Below are 18,402 nucleotides of genomic sequence, written 5' to 3' on the forward strand. Positions count from 1 at the left end.
ACAGTAATATTCAACACTCGTATTGAACAACAACACCAGTGTTTGGTAGTTGATACAAAACAGCTTTTAATTTAATAATATTTAAAAAAAAGTTAGCATGACTAACTCAAGCTCATTTATATGGACCTGTTAGTCCAGGGGTCGGCAGGTCAAAAAGGAACGTTTTTTTATGTGCTTTAAAAAACATTTTTAAAGACAATTTTTTCGAACAAAAAAAATTTAGGCGATAGAACATCCTTTAAATATAACACTAAAATTTTTTTTTGTGTTTTCGAAAATATTAATATACTAAACTAGTTGAATAAAAACTTTAATGTGGCCCGCGGGCCGCAGTTTGTCGACCCCTGTGTTAGTCTTAAAAGATCTCGCAAAGATTAACAAAAAGAAAGTTTCCTGTACAGCTTAAAAGAGTGGTATCCATTAGATCTAAGAATTGGGGTTCAAGAAAAAGATCACTAATTTTTAAGCAAAGGTAACAAACTCTTTGCTTCAGATGAGTTATCAACAGTTACCTACCATACAGACACGCTTGTTAACTTTTAACTTAAAAAAATATCTTCATGTTTTAACCACGTAACACAGTGGTCGGCAAATATCACCCTGCTTATTGACATACAAAAATTTATGATTCCGGTTTATTATATACAAAAATAGTGTACAACAATTCGTGACTTTGGTTAATTACGTCACTACAAATAAGAATTCGGTTAATTCAATCTTTTTAAAACGTTTTACTTTTTAAATTGTATGTGATAAATAAATTTATGGATAAAAATACAGAAAAATATATATTTAGCAGAACTGTTCATAGAGAAAATAACATTTTGAAAACTTGTAATATTACAGTCTAACTTGCAATACTTCTAGTAGAAATGTCATTTTTAAAACATTTTTGAACATATATAGAAGCAGAAAAACTAATACGTTCAAGTCTCTACTTCATACTTAAGTTTTAAAACAAAATACATGGTAATAAATTAACTATAATGGTTATAAAAGTACTTATTTCTATATGTTTAGCATTGAACACATAATCTGTTTTTGATAACCATTAAGACACGACTTCATATATAATAAAAATCACACATTTTCCCAGAGTATAACACTTAATAATTGATAGCTTTTTTATGTTGACAAAAACAAATGCTAATAAAATTATTAATTTTTTTTTTTCAATAAAAAAATATCAGAGCAAAAACAATCTTTATATTATGTTGGTCATAGTACTGAACGCACTTTACAAAAATGACTCCACAGAAAAGAACATTTTGATTATTCCAAGTTTAATAAATTTAAGTTGTATTGTTAGGTGTATAAAGTAAAGTTAAATTAGATTTATTTATATTTAAGACTTAACAATAACGAAGACATAATTACGCTTTAACAAACATTAAGTTAATTTGCGTTATAAGAAAATTAAACCGATTTAACATATTTTAACGTAACACAGTGGTCTAGAAATATTCACCAGATGGAAAAGCAATATTAATTTTTGGTAGATCTTGTTTTTAAAATAGTGAAAATGTACAAGATTTTGCGATTTTGTCCAAATACGTCACTACAAAAGAGAATTCAGATATCGATTGTATCTTTTTTTTAATTTTAATGTTTTTGAAAGATTTAAAAAACTGTGATCAACGCATATAGAAATATATAAAAGTTTAATTATGTAACAGAATTGTTGATAGTAAAACATTTTGATAGATAAACCAAGGGCAACTCTAAACTTCAAAAGTTTTATCGCGATGCAACAAATAATAAAATTATAGAGTAAAATTATCAGAAAAACTTATAGTTCATTTTGCAATAATTTTAGTAAGAAATTAAATTGTAAAAACATCTAGTTCTGAAATTAAAACAATTTTATTAGATTTTTTACCGAATTACTTTAATTAGTTTGTTTAATTTTGAGCACATACATCTCGTTGAAAAGTGATAGAATGTATAAAAACAAAAATTATTAGGCTCAAGTATTTATTGCCTTCTTAACAATGTAAAGCAAAAATACATGGTTATAAATCAGCAACAAATATTTCTAATACTATACGTATTGAACACATGAGTTATTTTTTAATAATTATCAAGATAAGTGTAATACACAACTTCAGTTTTCTGTACAGCCCAAAAGAGTGGGATCCATTGGATCTAAGAACTTGGATTCAAGCAAAAGATTACTGATTTTGAAACAATGGTAACAAACTCCTTGCTTCAAATGAGTGATAAACAGTTACCATAACCATACAGACACAAAAGACATAAAGATATAGAAAGGTGAGTTAGCATAAAAGAACATATTTTAAATTACAAGTACACAATAAACCTAATTTTTGCAATAATAAAAAATAAATTTTTGAAACTTTTAGAATTCTAAAAAGCGTAACTAAACCAGAGTGCGTAAAGATGCGAGAGGTGTAATTCTTAACCTGGGGGTAATTTTTTTTTTAATCAGAATAATGAACAAATAAATGTTTGCAATATTTTAAAAATATTATAGACATTTTAAAGATGTTTTTATGATAAATTGCTTTCTTTAACTTACAAGGCTTAAAATAGAAGTGATTTGTTACTTTCGTTTTCATTCATTAATAAATAAACACTACCTTGAATATTAGAGAAAAAATTGATAATTTCCTTCTATAAAATCTCGTACTCAAAACAACTCATTAAGTATGTTGGGAAACTGGACAATATAATTAACTTTTAACACACAACTTACATGTGTTACAAATTGTTGAAGTTTTTGACAATATTAGCAATAAATTCGTTAAGTTTTGAAATATTAGCTTATTATTATATAAGTTATTGAAAGAATTTTGATACAGTTTTTGCTAGTGACGTCAATAGTTGTTTCAGATGCATGTAAAAAAAATTTGTTAGTTTTAAAGGTAAAGTTTTGAAAAAAGGTTATGAACAGCTGATCTAAATCTTCCACCAATGAAAAGTTACAAGATATTTTATACCAGTATTTTTGATGCAAATTTATTATCATAGTTTTCGAATCTTAACAAGAAATATTCAAATTAAACGTAATTGAAAATCAAAAAAGCTATTAAATATTTTTTATTACTTGGTAAAATATATTATTTTAATTTATTAGCATGTTTTAAGTTGTTCAACATTAAAAAGATACTTTTAAAATTACTGAATAGAATCAATCTTTTTCAACTTTAGAAGAAATAAAACATAGTACTAAAGATTAAGTAAAAACTGAACAAATTAATTCAGTAACATTTCAAGATAAGTATCATTTTTCGAACAAGTACATAAACACATACATTTAGTAAATAGAAAATATAAATTAAAGCATATATCTATGATAAAACTTTTTGGTTTAAAAATCTTTTTTCAAAACAAAAAGAATAATTGCAATTTACTAATACATCTTCAAACTAATGACTTAGAGATTTTCTATGCAATGACTTTTAATCAAGTAACTTCTACAAATAAATGACAAAAAATAGATACAATACATAAATAACTATACAGTTATTAAAAGTAGCCATGAGAAAAGGAGATTAATACTTAAAACTTAATTCAAATCACTGTAACAACATTAACAATACTATAACTGCAGCATAATCATAATACTTGATAGGTTTGTGAATGATTTGTTTTACACAACCACATTTGAACCGTTTAAAAAATAAATAGAAGATTACATGCATAGATTGGCCTGTTTAATTTTACTAAACTTAATCTGGTTTTAAACATGTATGAAATTTTGTAGTTAAATTGTTTTAAACTATCTACTTTAATACTCGATAGGTTTGTGAATGATTTGTTTTATACAACCGTATTTGAACAGTTTGAAAATAAAGTGTATGAACTGAGTGACCTGTTTAATTTTTTTAAACTTATCTGGTTTCGAATATGCAAGAAATTTTGTAATTAAACTATTTATAACTAACTACATTACTCCTCGATTTAAATGTATCAACTTCTCCATTGAATTAGTCCTTACAAATATACATTATAAAACAAAATATATGTGCATAGGTTATAACTTTGAGAAAAACTTTTCTAAAAGATATGAAAACAATACAATAAAAAAAAGAATATCGTTTTAAGAATTATTAAAAATTAAGTTTTAGTTTAAATTAAAATAATAATGATATTGTATTTTAAAACACTGTTGTAAAATAATGCTTCAATACCTCAGTTCAAATTGAGTTTTTGAAAGTTAAACATAAATGTTGACATAAAGGCTAAACTTAAATCTATCATTTATAGGTAATACTAAAGTGTAAAAAGATTAAGTTTAGGAACTTAGTATTTTTTAATACAGATTAAAATACATACTATTATAACTGTAGCAAGTGAACACTTAATAAGTTACAATGAATTATTTAGTTACACAACCATATTGTAATGGTTCTGAAATTGTTTCGTTGTTATTTGTTAGATTCATACACTATATAATTTTGTCAAATTAATTGAATAATATATTTTGACAAAATTATTCAGTACTACCTACGTCACTAATCGGTTTAAAATGATCAATTTTTTAGTTTACAATAATCAATTCTCCTTATCATTAAGTTGAGAACTTTTATTGTGATATATAAAGTAGAAAGTTTATAAGAATAACAAATATGTAATGAAATCAAGAATACCAGAGTACTTTAGAAAAATAAGAAGTTTTTAAGCACTTAATTTGAGCTGTATACATATAAAACATTATCGGATCGAACGGCATAATAATAAAAAAATTAAAAAAGCTCTATGCTTAACATCAACAACATCATAAGCTCTTCATTTATTTATTGTTGAATAGATATATGAGTGACTCGATTTACACAACCATATTGTAATGGTTCTTAAATTCATACATTGTAGTATGCGAAAGATTTACATTTCACATACTGCTGTTTTAAATGCTTAAATAATTGTATTAGTAAAAGTTACGAATTGTTTAATATTAAGGAAATACTACCAACAAGAAAAACAAAAAAAAAAATTACTACAAGTTAAAAATCTCTACTACTACTTTTGCTATCAATCAAGGTTATTTAAAATTTTAATGAAAAATTTGAAACATATAAAGCTGATAACATAATCGCTCAGTTAAAAACGCATCAAAGTTATTTTAAATATATTACATAACTGAATAATTTTAGTTTATTCAAGGATGAAAAAAAAAACAAAGTGAAATCAGCAGTTACTACAGAAGCACTTTCTAAATTCTTACATTAGTGCTTGATAAAAATATAAATGATTAAAACAATATAAGGTATTGTTTATTCATATAACATGTTATATTAAACATATTAAAGTCAAGTTTAACACCATAAAAATTAACTCTTTTCAAAAACTAGTACATATAACTTTCATAAACAAAAACTCTTTCTCAACTGAAATTATCACTTAAAAAGATCATTTTACAACAAATAATTGTAACGGCAGATTTTATCAAGTAAAAATTACACTAAAATACTTTTCTACAAGAAAACAGCATCTTTAATATTAAAAAATTAATTATTCACTTAGTTAGCCTAGTAGTATATTTGCAATTCAGCATAATTTTTAGTATTTAAAAATATTGTAAGCCTCACTTTAGAGGCTTTAAATAATACAAATCAGTGATCTTTGTGAAAGATAATTTAAAAATAAAATCACATATATTATATAAACTTGTATCAAAAAATTTGATAAAAACTTATTTAATTACGTCACTACTAGATTCTAATGATTAATTTTAATCAATTTCTTTAATCTTAGCTTTAAGAATTCCTCGAATTTGACTAATTATTTATAGCTTTCTTCACAAAATTAAACATTAGGTGGTTCAAAATATTGCTAATTAGACAAAAACCTTAATTGAAAAAGTCGTAATAAGTTTTGAAACTTTTTCTATATCAAAAAAAAAATTGTGTTTTATAATGTAGCGAGCAGATTGTTAAGCAAATAGGCAAAGAAAAAACTTAAAAATGACTAGTAATTAAAAAACCATAACATCTGAGTAAAAAGTAGTTAGGATAATCTATTAAAGCCTTATATCATGCATAAAAATTTTTTTTTCATGATTAAATTTATAAGTAAAGTTTAAAGTACAATACCGCGATCAAGCTAAAGACTTTACCAAGGATAAACGCTCTACCATTTTTAAACTAAAGTTATCATTACGTATTGACTTTTTGATACTTAGAGTATCTCAAAAATATTTTATTAGATAGTTCAAACGGACAAAAACCTCAACTTACAAATAATTATAAGAACATTTATGTAAACTTAGTTCAGAAATAACAAATAAACAGCATTTAAAGGACTTTTTGTTAATTTTTAAGAAGATAGTTGAATAAAAAATGCTTTATATAAATTAATTGACTTTTTTAAACAATGACTGTTTTTCAAATTGTAATGTTATTTAACATGGATAGAAAACTATATAAGACATTTTCAAGTGTATCTTACTACAAATTTCAAAAAAAAATTAAAAAAACTAGTACATTATTTTGTACAATACTTGGTAGACAATGTAACATGAAGTTTAACATAAATAATGATACAAAACATTAAATTTAGATTACTTTTTGTAAACAAATTAATACACAAATTAAGATTGATATGGCAGATATATTTTAAAAAAATTACTAACCAGCTTCTTTCTTCCAATGAAGCGAGCTCTCCTTGGGTCGCTTTCAGCAAAAATCTGAAAAAAAATAATATTGTTTATTTTACTTGTTTTATTTGTTGTATTACATTTAATGATTGATTTTTAGGTTTTAAAATCTAATCACTTAGTTGAACTTTTATTTCAGTTTGGAAACATGTATGATATCCAATCGTTCAAGAATTAGCTATCTATATTTATCAACATTAAAAAAAATCAAGCTATTGAAAGAAAGCAGAGTATAAATTAAAACCATGTGGAAATTTTCATAAAATAAACAAATTTAAAAAATATTTCTAAAGAAGAAATAAATTATAATTTGTAGGTACAGTTTTCTAAAACATTTTTTTGCTCAATGCTAAAAAAAAACTAATTTGAGTCAAAAAGTAAAAATTTAACACTAGTACATCAAAAAGTAAAAACTACCAGTATTAATATGTATATTTATATAAAACGGTCAACTTGCTTTTTGTTCTTAATTGTTTAGAAAGTTTTATAACCAGCAAATTTTTTAGCCTTGAGCAGAAATATGATTAGAAAACTTTAGTTACAAATTATAATTTATTTCTTTGAATGTCAAAGTCTAAGTAAGAATTCAAAAAAAAATAAATTAAAAATTTATGGCAGCCCTACATTTTTAAACAAATTTAACTTTAAATCTTACGACATGACCCTTTAATTTTAGAACTAATTTTCAAAACAGATATACAAAGCTGTTAAAACATAATACACTTTTAGTAAGGTATCCATCATCTAATTTTTTTTTTGTAGTTTAAACTTTAAAATTTCTAAAGTTTATATTGAGAAGTTTGTAAAGAATAGAATTATTTTAAAATTGTTATTACAAGTATTGAAAATAAAACTAAAAGAAGAAAAAAACAGATAACTAAACAAATTATAGTTTAAAAGTATATAACAAAATAAATATTAAATACAACAACATTTTGATTTAATAAAAACATAATTCTTATGTTATATGTTCAGAAAAATATATAAATTACTATTAAAACATGCTAACTATTAAGTTTCATATTAAAAAAGGTAACTGCATAAATATACTTATAGTTTACTTCATAACTTTTAAGTATTATGCTATTATAAAATGTATAAATTGTTTCCAAGCTATTTCCTAAAAGCTTATAAAAATTTTAGATGAATAATATTTACAGTTCAATAATATTTGTACTTTTTATAAAGTTATTCTATATCAGTAATCAATAAACTATATATTTAAAGTTTGCCAACTTTGAAGCAAAAAATCCGACTTAAGTGACTAAAAATTAGCAAGAGTTGGTTTGAGTTTATATATTTTATTTAAATACTTTTAATTTATTTTGGACACTTAAGTATCATAATTTTCACATTGGTACTTAATTTCATGAATAAGAAATAAATTACAAAGACAAACAGTTGAATTTAAAACAAAAAATTGACTGAGATTAAGGTAAAAATTTAAATTAAGAAATTTGTAAATAAAAACTTCAAAATAGTCTGAAATCTTAGGAACTGAAATTTGGGTTGATGAAGTTACGTCATAAAAATGTTTTTGTTTGTATAAATAGAAACTATTAAAGCTATATGGAAGTATGTTATTTTTTTAAGTAGTTGTCTTATTTTTATAAAAAAACAAAGCCACTAATTGTTTTTTTTATCTTTTAAAAAAAAATATAGACAAAAGTGATCAAAGTTTGAGAGTTTATTTATTGGAAGCGCTAAGTAAAAAAGGAAATTTAACTACAAATTTATCCCTTTCTTCAGCTTTTTAGCAACATACAGCATAAATTTCTCAGTCTAATCTTAAAATTGTTTAATCTTATTGAAGGTATTTTTTTCATATATGTTCTTTTTACAAATAAATTAATCTATTTAAGTCTTTGTCTTTTTTCCAAAATGATTTTCAAAGTACAAATAGAATATTACCTGAAATTTTAAAGTAAACTGCTTTAAAAAAAGGAGCAGATAGGTTTTCAGTAAACTTTATAAAATTTTGAAAACATAAGCCATAAAAAAACTTATGACATTTGGTTGTATAGGATTTGTTTTATGAGCTGGTTATATATATCACAAGTTAATTGATTTGTTTTCTTGTAATATATCTTATAGTCTATACTCCTATTAGTCTACAGTCCAAGCTTTCAAAAAAGAGCCAATGTTAGTTTTTATAAAAAAAGGATCTCCTATGGCCTTAAATTAGATTTTTTTAATATACTACTTTTTTACTGATCACAATAAGAGTAATTTTACCCTGACCCTAATATATAAAGGTTTAAATGAACTTACTATCACTAACACATTTCATTTTGAACTATTTCAGTAGAATGCAAAGAGCATATATAAATAGAATTTAGTTTTTAGACTCAAAAAAATTTCAAATAGCTGGATTTTTTTTAAGCTTTAAAAAGATAAAGTTATCTGAAATTTAACTATGAAAACTTTGAAAAAGATAAATAATATAAACAACTTTCCTAAATGTAATTAAAAATTAATAAAAAAAATATGTTTCACAAGTTTTGCCAATGTACTTCATCAACCATTTTTTAAGCTAAAGAAAGCTTCTAAATTTTTAAGGCCATAGGGAGGTAAGCCATGTTTTTTACAAGTGGTTCTTATTTTATAGAGTTTTTACTAAGCTTCAAGATTCTTTTTACTGTCTTAAAAATTCAAAAGAAAAATTGATATATGACCCGTCAAGGTCAGGCTTTTCTATGGCAAGGGAAAACTAAAACAGCAAAAAAGACTACTTTATTTGGGGCATAGGGGGTTAATCACTATTTTAATCAAAATTTGATCTTATCTTATATAATTTTTACTAAGCTACAAGATACTTTTTACAGGTTTTTAAAATTCAAGATTTTTGATAATCAAATTTGAGATACAGCCAGTCAAAGTCGGAGGCAACAATAGGTTCTTAATTGGAGGCACAAACTAAATTGGCAAAAATAGACTATTTCACTAAAAATCTATCTTCTCCTAGGTTTTTTGAGATCATTAACTCAATTATAAAAAATAAACAAAAAAGTTTTTTTTTTGTGATAAATTGTTTTTTTTAATTCTTTCCAACAGAGTTTTATAAATAAAGCAAGAAACATTTCCTGAAAATTTGAGGTAGTTATTTCAAAAACTGTAGGAGAAGATAGATTTCTGGATATTTGCAGTTTTAGTTTGTGCCTCCCATAAGGATTCTATTGTTGTCTCCGACTTTGACTGGCTGTATCTCAAAAATTATTTTGAATTTTTAAAACCTGCAAAAAGCATCTTGTAGCTTAGTAAAAACTATATAAAATAAGATCAAATTTTGAATAAAAAAGTGATTTACCCCCCCCCTCCCCTATGCCCTTAAAATCTGTCTCCTGCAACAATTTTCATGCAACCTTCTTCAAATTTTCACAGTTAAATCTTTAAACAACTTTAAAAAAATGTTACTTTAGACTTAAAAAATTTTTTAAAAAGATTTTTTTTGTCATTAAAGTTTAATTTCTTTAAGTTAATAAAATTTTTTAATATTTTTTTTTCTTATAATGTATATAGTAATTTGCCTTAACTAAAAAGAATGCTCAATTTACTGGGATGTAAAGAGCTTATTTATATAGATTTATGCAAATTACATATTTTATTTGCAAACGGTTTTGATAACAAAAAATTGCAACATTTTCTAGCAAAAAAAAAATATTTTATTATTTTATTATTGCTTGAAAATGTCCAAATTTTTTGCCACCAAAACCGGTTGCAAATAAAATATATAATTTGCATAAATCTATTTCTTATAATGTAAAAGACATTTCCTGAAAATTTGAAGAAGATTGCTTTAAAAATGAAGGAGAAGATAGACTTTTAGTGATTTTTAAAATTTCTGAGAAAATGACCCCAAAAAATTTGCAGTCTATATGTTTGTATTGGAAACTTTTAATGAAAAATAAGTAAATGATATTTTAGAATTTTATAAAAAGTGGCTTGTAGTTTGTAATTAAAGCTTTCATATAAACAGCAAAGATATTTTTTGTAAAACAAAATTAAGACCCCCCAATGGCCTTAATTAACCTGAGTGCTTAAAACTATTTCAAAAGGTTAAAACTGATTAGAATTGATAATAATACATAATTTTGTTTAAAAAAAATTTTAGCACAATAAAATATATCAACTATTTAAAAGCAAGGTTGTGTTACATAACAAACATTAATTTATTATTATATAATTTCACCAACCTGTCCAGTGTGGGTGATTTCTTCGTGAACCTGAGTGACATTCTGTGGCGCTTTGGTGAACTTTCCATTGCTGAACACAAACTTCTCACCTTGGCTCTTGACCACTTCAGACATTTGCCTGGACATCATTGGTCTCAGCACCATGGAAGTTTTCAGTAGTGATGTCATAATTATATAAATTTGTCTGTGTGAATAATAAAAAATACTTTACATTTTATTTTTCTCAAAATACTATAAAATATATTTCAACTTTTGGCATCATTGGTCTCAGGACCATGGAGGTTTTCAGTAGTGATGTCATAATTATATTAATTTGTCTGTGTGAATAATAAAAGAGTGATTTTTCTTTATTTTACACAAAACAAAGTGTAGCTTAAGGTACAACATGATACAAATATTTTTTTTATAATGGTATAACATTAAAGAAATTTCTAGTATTTTTTTCAATATAAGAAAATCACTATGATAAGTTTTAGAGTTTTAAAAATGATGTCATAACTGAATTATAAGTTGATTATTATAATACCTTATTTTTCTTAACATTGTAAGTTTTATTTCAGCTGTAGTTTTAAAATTTGTGGTGTACTTTCTTTATAGTAAACTAAATTATTTATCCCATGGTTCTAAATAGAAAAGCATACTCAATTCTGTTTTATGCCTTGGTTTAGAAAATTTAAAATGAAGTTTTATTAGACAGTGGTTCTCTAACTTAATAATAACTGTTCACAGTAGATCGATAAAGAAAAATACATGCAACCTAGATCATATTTATATGTTATACCAGCATTCCATTCTTAGAAGCAAAAAAAGCCATTCTTAGGGTACAAAAACTAATTTAAGTTTAAAATAGCCCTGGTTAATGGAAAACCTAACAAAAAGTAATAAGAACCAAAAACTGAAAAATAAATACTGCTAATCAATCTAATGTACTATAAACAATCTTAAAAACAACAAAAGAATAAATTATGATAACAAGGTTACCACTGGTTTTTAAGAAGTTTCTTTTATGTATTCTGAAATTCTTCCAGGTTACTGAAAGGACATGTTTTTGAGTCTTTGGAGTTTAAAGTATATTTTAAGGTTAAAAACGGTGTTGAGTACAACAACATTGAAAATATACTTTAAATGTGATTTTAATAAAAATTTTTTTGATGACAACAAAAACTTTTAATCTACATGATAGTTTTATGGTGTCAAATAAAATTTTTACTTCTTTACGTGTAAAATTTCTTTGAGTTCAATGGCTTTTAGTGATTTTTGTTTAAAATTCCAGGATATTTTTTTAAAATTTCTCAAATTTCAGTTTTTCCAAGGTTTCCAGGTTTTGTGGCAACCCTGTGATAAAGAAAAAATTATAAATAATAAAATAGCTGATTTTGAATACTAAAGACTAGTATGGATTTAGAAAAATTAATTTTGCTTCAGTTTAAAAAAAATAACTTAAAACAATGTTGAATAAATTTATGTGTTTTTAATATAATGACAAAATTTATTTAATTAATTTGGCTTAAGTAACAGGCATCTCTATTTTAATGATCAAAAGTTAATTTTTAGTTAAATTATTAATTATGTTAAGAAAAACTAGTTTTAAAGGGTTACCTTTAAATTAAAAAAAAAAAGTTTTTAAGGGCATAGGGGGTCCTACTTGATTTTTACAAGTTTATCTTATTTGATAGAGTTTTATCTCAGCTATCAGACATTTTTAACCGCTTGAAAAAATTCTAAGTATTTTTTGAGCTATAAGCAATCAAAATCTCAATAGGTTCCTCGAAGAAGGTGCAAATTAAAAAAGGGAAAAAAGACCATTTCACTAAAAATCTATTTCCTCCTTCATTTTTTAAGCAATCTTTTTCAAATTTTTACAGAAAGTGTATTAATAAATTTAAAAAAGATTGAATGCAAGAATTTTTTAATTTTGAAAAACAAAATTTTTATCAAAAAATCCACCTTTTTTTTTTTTGCTTTTTTTTATCTAAAATTTTTATTTCTTAACATTTTTAAAATTCCACCATTAAAGTCTTTTAAACTATAAAACTAACGTTTCCTGAAAGTTTGAGGTCTCTAGCTCAAAAAATGAATGAGAAAATAGATTTTTAGTCATTTTCTTAAATTTTTGAGAAAATTGACTTTGAAAAATTTGCAGTCCATATGTTTGTATTGGAAACTTTTTATAAAAATTTAAATATCTCAAGAATTAAATAAGATTTTTCAATTCTATAAAAAACTGGCTTGTACTTCAAGCTTTCATATGAGATCCAATTTTGTTTTTAGTAAAAAAATTGTTGGACCCCCCTATGCCCTTCAAATCCTAATATTTTCGAAATCTATGCAATATCATGAAATTATCTTATTCCAGGATTTTTTGTTGATAGGGTACCCTGATCGTTTTCCAAAGTAGCAGAAACCTTTTTTAGTTAAGTAATTTAAATTTATAAAATATACATTTTAACTCATTACAAGATAAAGATTTTTAATTAATTTTTTATATTACTTTTCTTTTTACTACCTTACCTTCTAAAGTAATTATTGTGGCATATATGCTCTCTTTGAAAAGCAAAACTAATTAAAATATAAGTAAACTGTTTTGTTTGGACATGTCTTCATTTATACATAACATGACCAATTATTTTTTTTCCACATACCAGGGTTGCCACTCTTTGGGTCAAAAAATCTTCCCTGAGTAACTAAAAACTTTCCTGAGTAACCTTAGGCTTCCCTGAGTTTCCCTAAGTTTTTTTTAAATCCTAAAATTTTATTAATTATTAAAAATTACTATAATAATTCTAAGAATATTGAAAACTAGCCGCAAAGCTTAAAAAATTTTTAAACAAGCACTTGAAAATAAATAAAAATAACTGTTTAAGAAAATTTTGTTACTGGATTAACTAAATTTCATTCTAGGTCTAAAAAAAAATTTATTGAGATTTTTAAAAAAGAAAAAATCAAAACTGCCCTGAGTTTTCCTAAGATTTTCTATAACTTTAAAATTCCCTGAGTGTGTGGCAACCCTGACATACAGCAAAATGTACAAATTAAAAGTTTTGAGGTTCAAGTCAAATTTAAGAACATGAAAATGATAGGGGCACAAAAGGACACTTTTGCTCTAGTGGTCGGTTTCAAACAAAGACACTTTTTAACAACGGGTTAGTTTTGTACAAGAGTAGAAAAAATGATCACTTATGACATTCTACATATTTACAATCAGGTTGGTGATTTGTTGGAAATTTCTTACAATTTTTGATTTAATGAAATGTGAGATTTGAAGAACTGAAAACATAAATTATAATAATTAAAGTTTAGTTTTTAGTGTTTACATTCCTATAAAACATAGTCGTTTTTCACTGGTCAACCTGACTGGTCAAAAAAAATGTTAAGCTTCTTTTCAGGGTAAAATTTTAACTGGTCAATTTTTCAGATTGATATTCGAGTAAAATTAGCTACGGTACAAATATTAAATTAAGTACAAACTTTTAAGAGGACCACGTAAGCACTACGTAAGGTAGGCAGCACATAGTACAAATTTAATATCTTAAAGCATCAACTAAATATAAAAAACCATTTTTTTTTTTTTTAAATTTACAAAATAAACAAGTTAGTGAAAAAAAGATCTTAATAAGAAATTATATAATGAATATAAGTGATGTCTTTTAAAAAAACATAGAGTTACAAATAAATGCTATAATGCTTTGAATTAGTCAGTACAATACTACTGACTCAGTAAAACAAAACCTAGCAAATAAATAAACTATTTTTTAATAGCTTAACTATGCATAACATTATAAAAAACAATACTTTACACCCATCTTCAACAATAAACATTTTGAAAACACTTGTTACACTTAAATTTGTGTATTCAAGCATTAGGTAGACAAAAATAATTGTATGCTTCTCTAAATTAGTAGCCTGATGTGTAGGGTTCCTAATGACAGCTTTGAAAACTTTCTGAGTGGAACTTGCATAATCAAATCCAATAACCAATAAATATACAAAAAAAAATGAGAAAGCATGTAGTTTGATAGGATAATATCAAGAGTTTGTTTTATTTTTTCAAGCAAATACTAATTTTATCTCTAATTAAACTATATAAATCTTCATTAAATGATCAACTTTTACTGGACCCTCTTATAAAAACTATTTTAATGAATAAGTAAAAATGATATTTATAAATGGCATACCCAATGTGGATAACTAGAACTAATGAAAAACTTATACCTGTTACATTTAGTCTTAACTTATATTAAACATACAAAAATGTACAGTACTAATGTTATAAATGTAAATACATTATTTGCTACTTTTTGATGCATTTATGAAATCCTGCTCATTGACATTTTGTTTATTTACCCCAATGAAGTACAATTTAAAATATGCTCCTTTTATATAAATCTTTTTACTAACCAAAGAAAGATTTATGAGCAAAGGTTATTTTTTGGCAAACTTTTAGTCATATTGTAAAACTTTTCTGGTCTAAAACGTAGTTTTCAGTTTTTTTTATCAAAAAAGAGTAACTTTTTAATTTTTTTTTTAAAAACTACATTGATTATGTTTAAAATAGTTATATTTTTTACTACCTCTAAACTTTGCATTAATTTAATAAACTACTAAGTTTTAATTAAAAGAATTTATACGAGTTTAAATTAAGCCTATCTTATTTATATTTTAATATATGTCATTGAAAAAATGTCTAACTATAGATTCTAATGATTAAAGAAATTTGATTTTTATTAAAATTGAAGTACCTTTAATATTTAGATTTTTTTAATACAAATTAAATTTGTAATTTTAATCTTAAAATTAAGACCATAGGGAAGGGTCCGTCATTTTTTTTTACAAAAATTAACTATGGCTTTTATTTGAAAGCTTAAAATACAAACTACAAGCCTTTTTATATAGAATTCAAAAATATAATTTAATTTTTGAGATATTTTATTTCTTGTAAGAAGTGTCCGATACAAACATATGGACCTCAAATTTTTCGGAGTCAATTTTCTCGAAAATAAAAAAATCACTAAAAATCTATCTTCTCCTCCATTTTCAAGCAATCTTCTTTAAATTTTCAGGAAATGTTCCTTATATTAAAAGGAAAAAACGTTACTTTAAAATTTTAATAATGTATAAAAATATAAACTTTATCCAAAAAATTTGCAAAAAAAATGTTTATTTTCAAAAAAAAAATATTATTATAATTTTATTTTTTTTAATTCCAAAGTAACGCTTTTTTATTATTGTATAAACATTAGACTGTGAAAGTTTAAAAAAGATTGCTTGCAAAATGTAGGAGGAGATAGATTTTTAATTAAATAGTCTTTTTTCGCTGTTTTAGTTTTTCCTTTCCACAGGGAACCTATTATGCGGCCCGACTTTGACTAGTCATATCTCAAAAATAATTTGAATTTTTTAAAACGATAAAAAGCATCTTCAAGCTTAGAAAAAACTCTCAAAAATTTGCTTTTAAATAAAACTTTCTTCTTGTATTGTTGCATAAGCTGGTAAAAAAACCAACTAAATATGGCTATGAAAATATTGAGCTAATTAATTTTGGTGTATTTATTGTTTATTTGTTTTTAGAAAACTGTAATCTCTTTTGGCTTTAAGATTTCTATGAAGCTTTTTTGATTCGGAAATTTTAATCAAGTTTTGATAAAATTTTCAGTTGTATAGTTTTTCAGTTTGGATCTAAAAAATTTATACGACTCCTGATGCATAATTCAATTTGAGAACATTTGTAAAATAAAACTAAATTGTGATAGAAATAAGTATTTGTAAGATTCTTTTGAATTTTTTAACATTATCTATTTAAATTTTAGTGTTTAAAATTAATAATGCGCAAATTAATAGTAAAAAGTAATTATTTTTATACTTGTAACGTTATTGACTACAAACGTCATACGCTCGTTTCGTTTTCTTATATATAATGATTAACTATTTGTGTATTGTTTGTGTCTGTTAGAAATATTATTTGAAGAATTTAATAACCACTCATATATTGTTAAAAAAATAAAAGATTTTTTAGTTTGTACAACTATAACCTGTTTTTGAGTATAAAAAATTATAAGTATCTAAAACTACTTCAATTATGCCTAATCGAATCTTTATTGAGACAAATTTTTAACAAACAAGCTATGTTTTCCCAAGAAGTTAAATAACATAAAAAAGATTAAAATAAAGCTTAAAAAAATGATTTAGAACTACAAGTTTATTTATTCAGGTGGGTGTAGAAAATGTAAGAATTTCAGGCTTGACCTAAAACATTTTTTAAAAATTTATCTCTTAGTTTTTTGAGGAAAGCTTAATTTTATAATTTTTAACAATTTGTAGATGTAAAAGTATTAAATAAAAAAATATTTTGAACAATGTTTAATATCAAACCTAAAAACGTTTAGTCTTGTTACTGAACCCTCATAAAGATTTTAACCTAAAAAATAATAAGATAATATAGTAAAGATGATAACTAATCAATACGATAATATATTTTTTTAAACTAAAAGAAAGCTGATATTTTTAAAAAAATTGTAAAACAAATTCGAGAATATTAAGTAAAACTAAATTGTTTAAAAACATAACAAAATCTTTTTCAAGAGTTTTAATTTATTGTTACTTACTTATTTTCTAATTAATGTATAATGTTTTTAAACTTTTTACTCAATCTGGTTATATAATCTAAACATCCTAAGGTTTTCATTCTAATAGTTTCTAAGCAAGAAAGTTTAGTAAACTTCAAAAAGCTTTCAAATATTAATCCTGTTCAAATAAATTAAACCCTTTAAACTTTATCAATTCAACTAAAATATTGAAAACTTTATACTATTTTTTTTAAACAACTATATTTTTCAAGCATTGAATTTAATTTCATACAACATAAACTTGTTTTATACTAAATTTTACTCAGTACATTTTTTTTTTAATAAAAATTCTTCCAAAAATAGTTTTAAATTAAGTTAGAATTTTTCATTTATTTAATGCGTGTTTACTTTTAGTTGTTAATTTAGATTTCAGACACGTGTTTTATATATCACACAGTTTTGAACATTTATAATTTAAAAAGTAACATCGGAAAATTTTCAAATTAAGTTTTTATAAAGGTTCGGTTTTTGCAAAATAAAGCTTAATCAATATAAAATATATTTAAAGACGGTTCAAGCAAAAATATAAGAGAAAGAACTAGTACAAAATAAAATTTCTATGCATTTGCAAAATAAAATTTTGTAGAACTTTTAACAACTTTCAAAGTATTATATCATAGTTTATGAAAATCAACTAAAATAAAACCAGTAAGTGTTATACTTAAAAAATATTTTTTTTTGCTTTATACTAGCTCTATTTAATTATATAGGAATAGTAATTCAATGAATGTATCAGTCATAGTGCAGGACTTTGTAATATATGTTAGATAACCATAGTTAAAACAGAATAAGGTTGTTATTTAATGTAATATTGTTTATCCAAGTTACAATAATTTATAGAAAAACAGTGAGTTTGAAAAAGGTAAAACAATAGTATTCAAATAACTAATTTACTGACTGTACGAGAAATACAATAAGAAAGTTTTTATAATTAATACATAATTTATTACTGTGTTTTATAGATTTT

General features: G+C 23.8%; 1 protein-coding gene across 1 annotated transcript in view; it reads right to left on the reverse strand.

Annotated features, from left to right (window-relative positions):
• LOC145834163 (putative NADH dehydrogenase [ubiquinone] iron-sulfur protein 6, mitochondrial) overlaps positions 1-18,402 on the reverse strand; it is a 160,768-nt gene that overhangs the window by 110,103 nt on the left and 32,263 nt on the right. The window contains exons 3-4 of the mRNA XM_082941530.1: positions 10,813-10,996; positions 6,596-6,649 (exon numbers count right to left, since the gene is read on the reverse strand). Of these exons, the coding sequence (XP_082797656.1) occupies positions 6,596-6,649; positions 10,813-10,996 (238 nt within the window). The remainder of the gene's footprint in view (positions 1-6,595; positions 6,650-10,812; positions 10,997-18,402) is intronic.

This window comes from Thalia democratica, chromosome 1 (genome assembly GCF_965202585.1).
Source record: "Thalia democratica chromosome 1, ktThaDemo2.hap1.1, whole genome shotgun sequence".
Lineage (NCBI taxonomy): Eukaryota > Metazoa > Chordata > Thaliacea > Salpida > Salpidae > Thalia > Thalia democratica.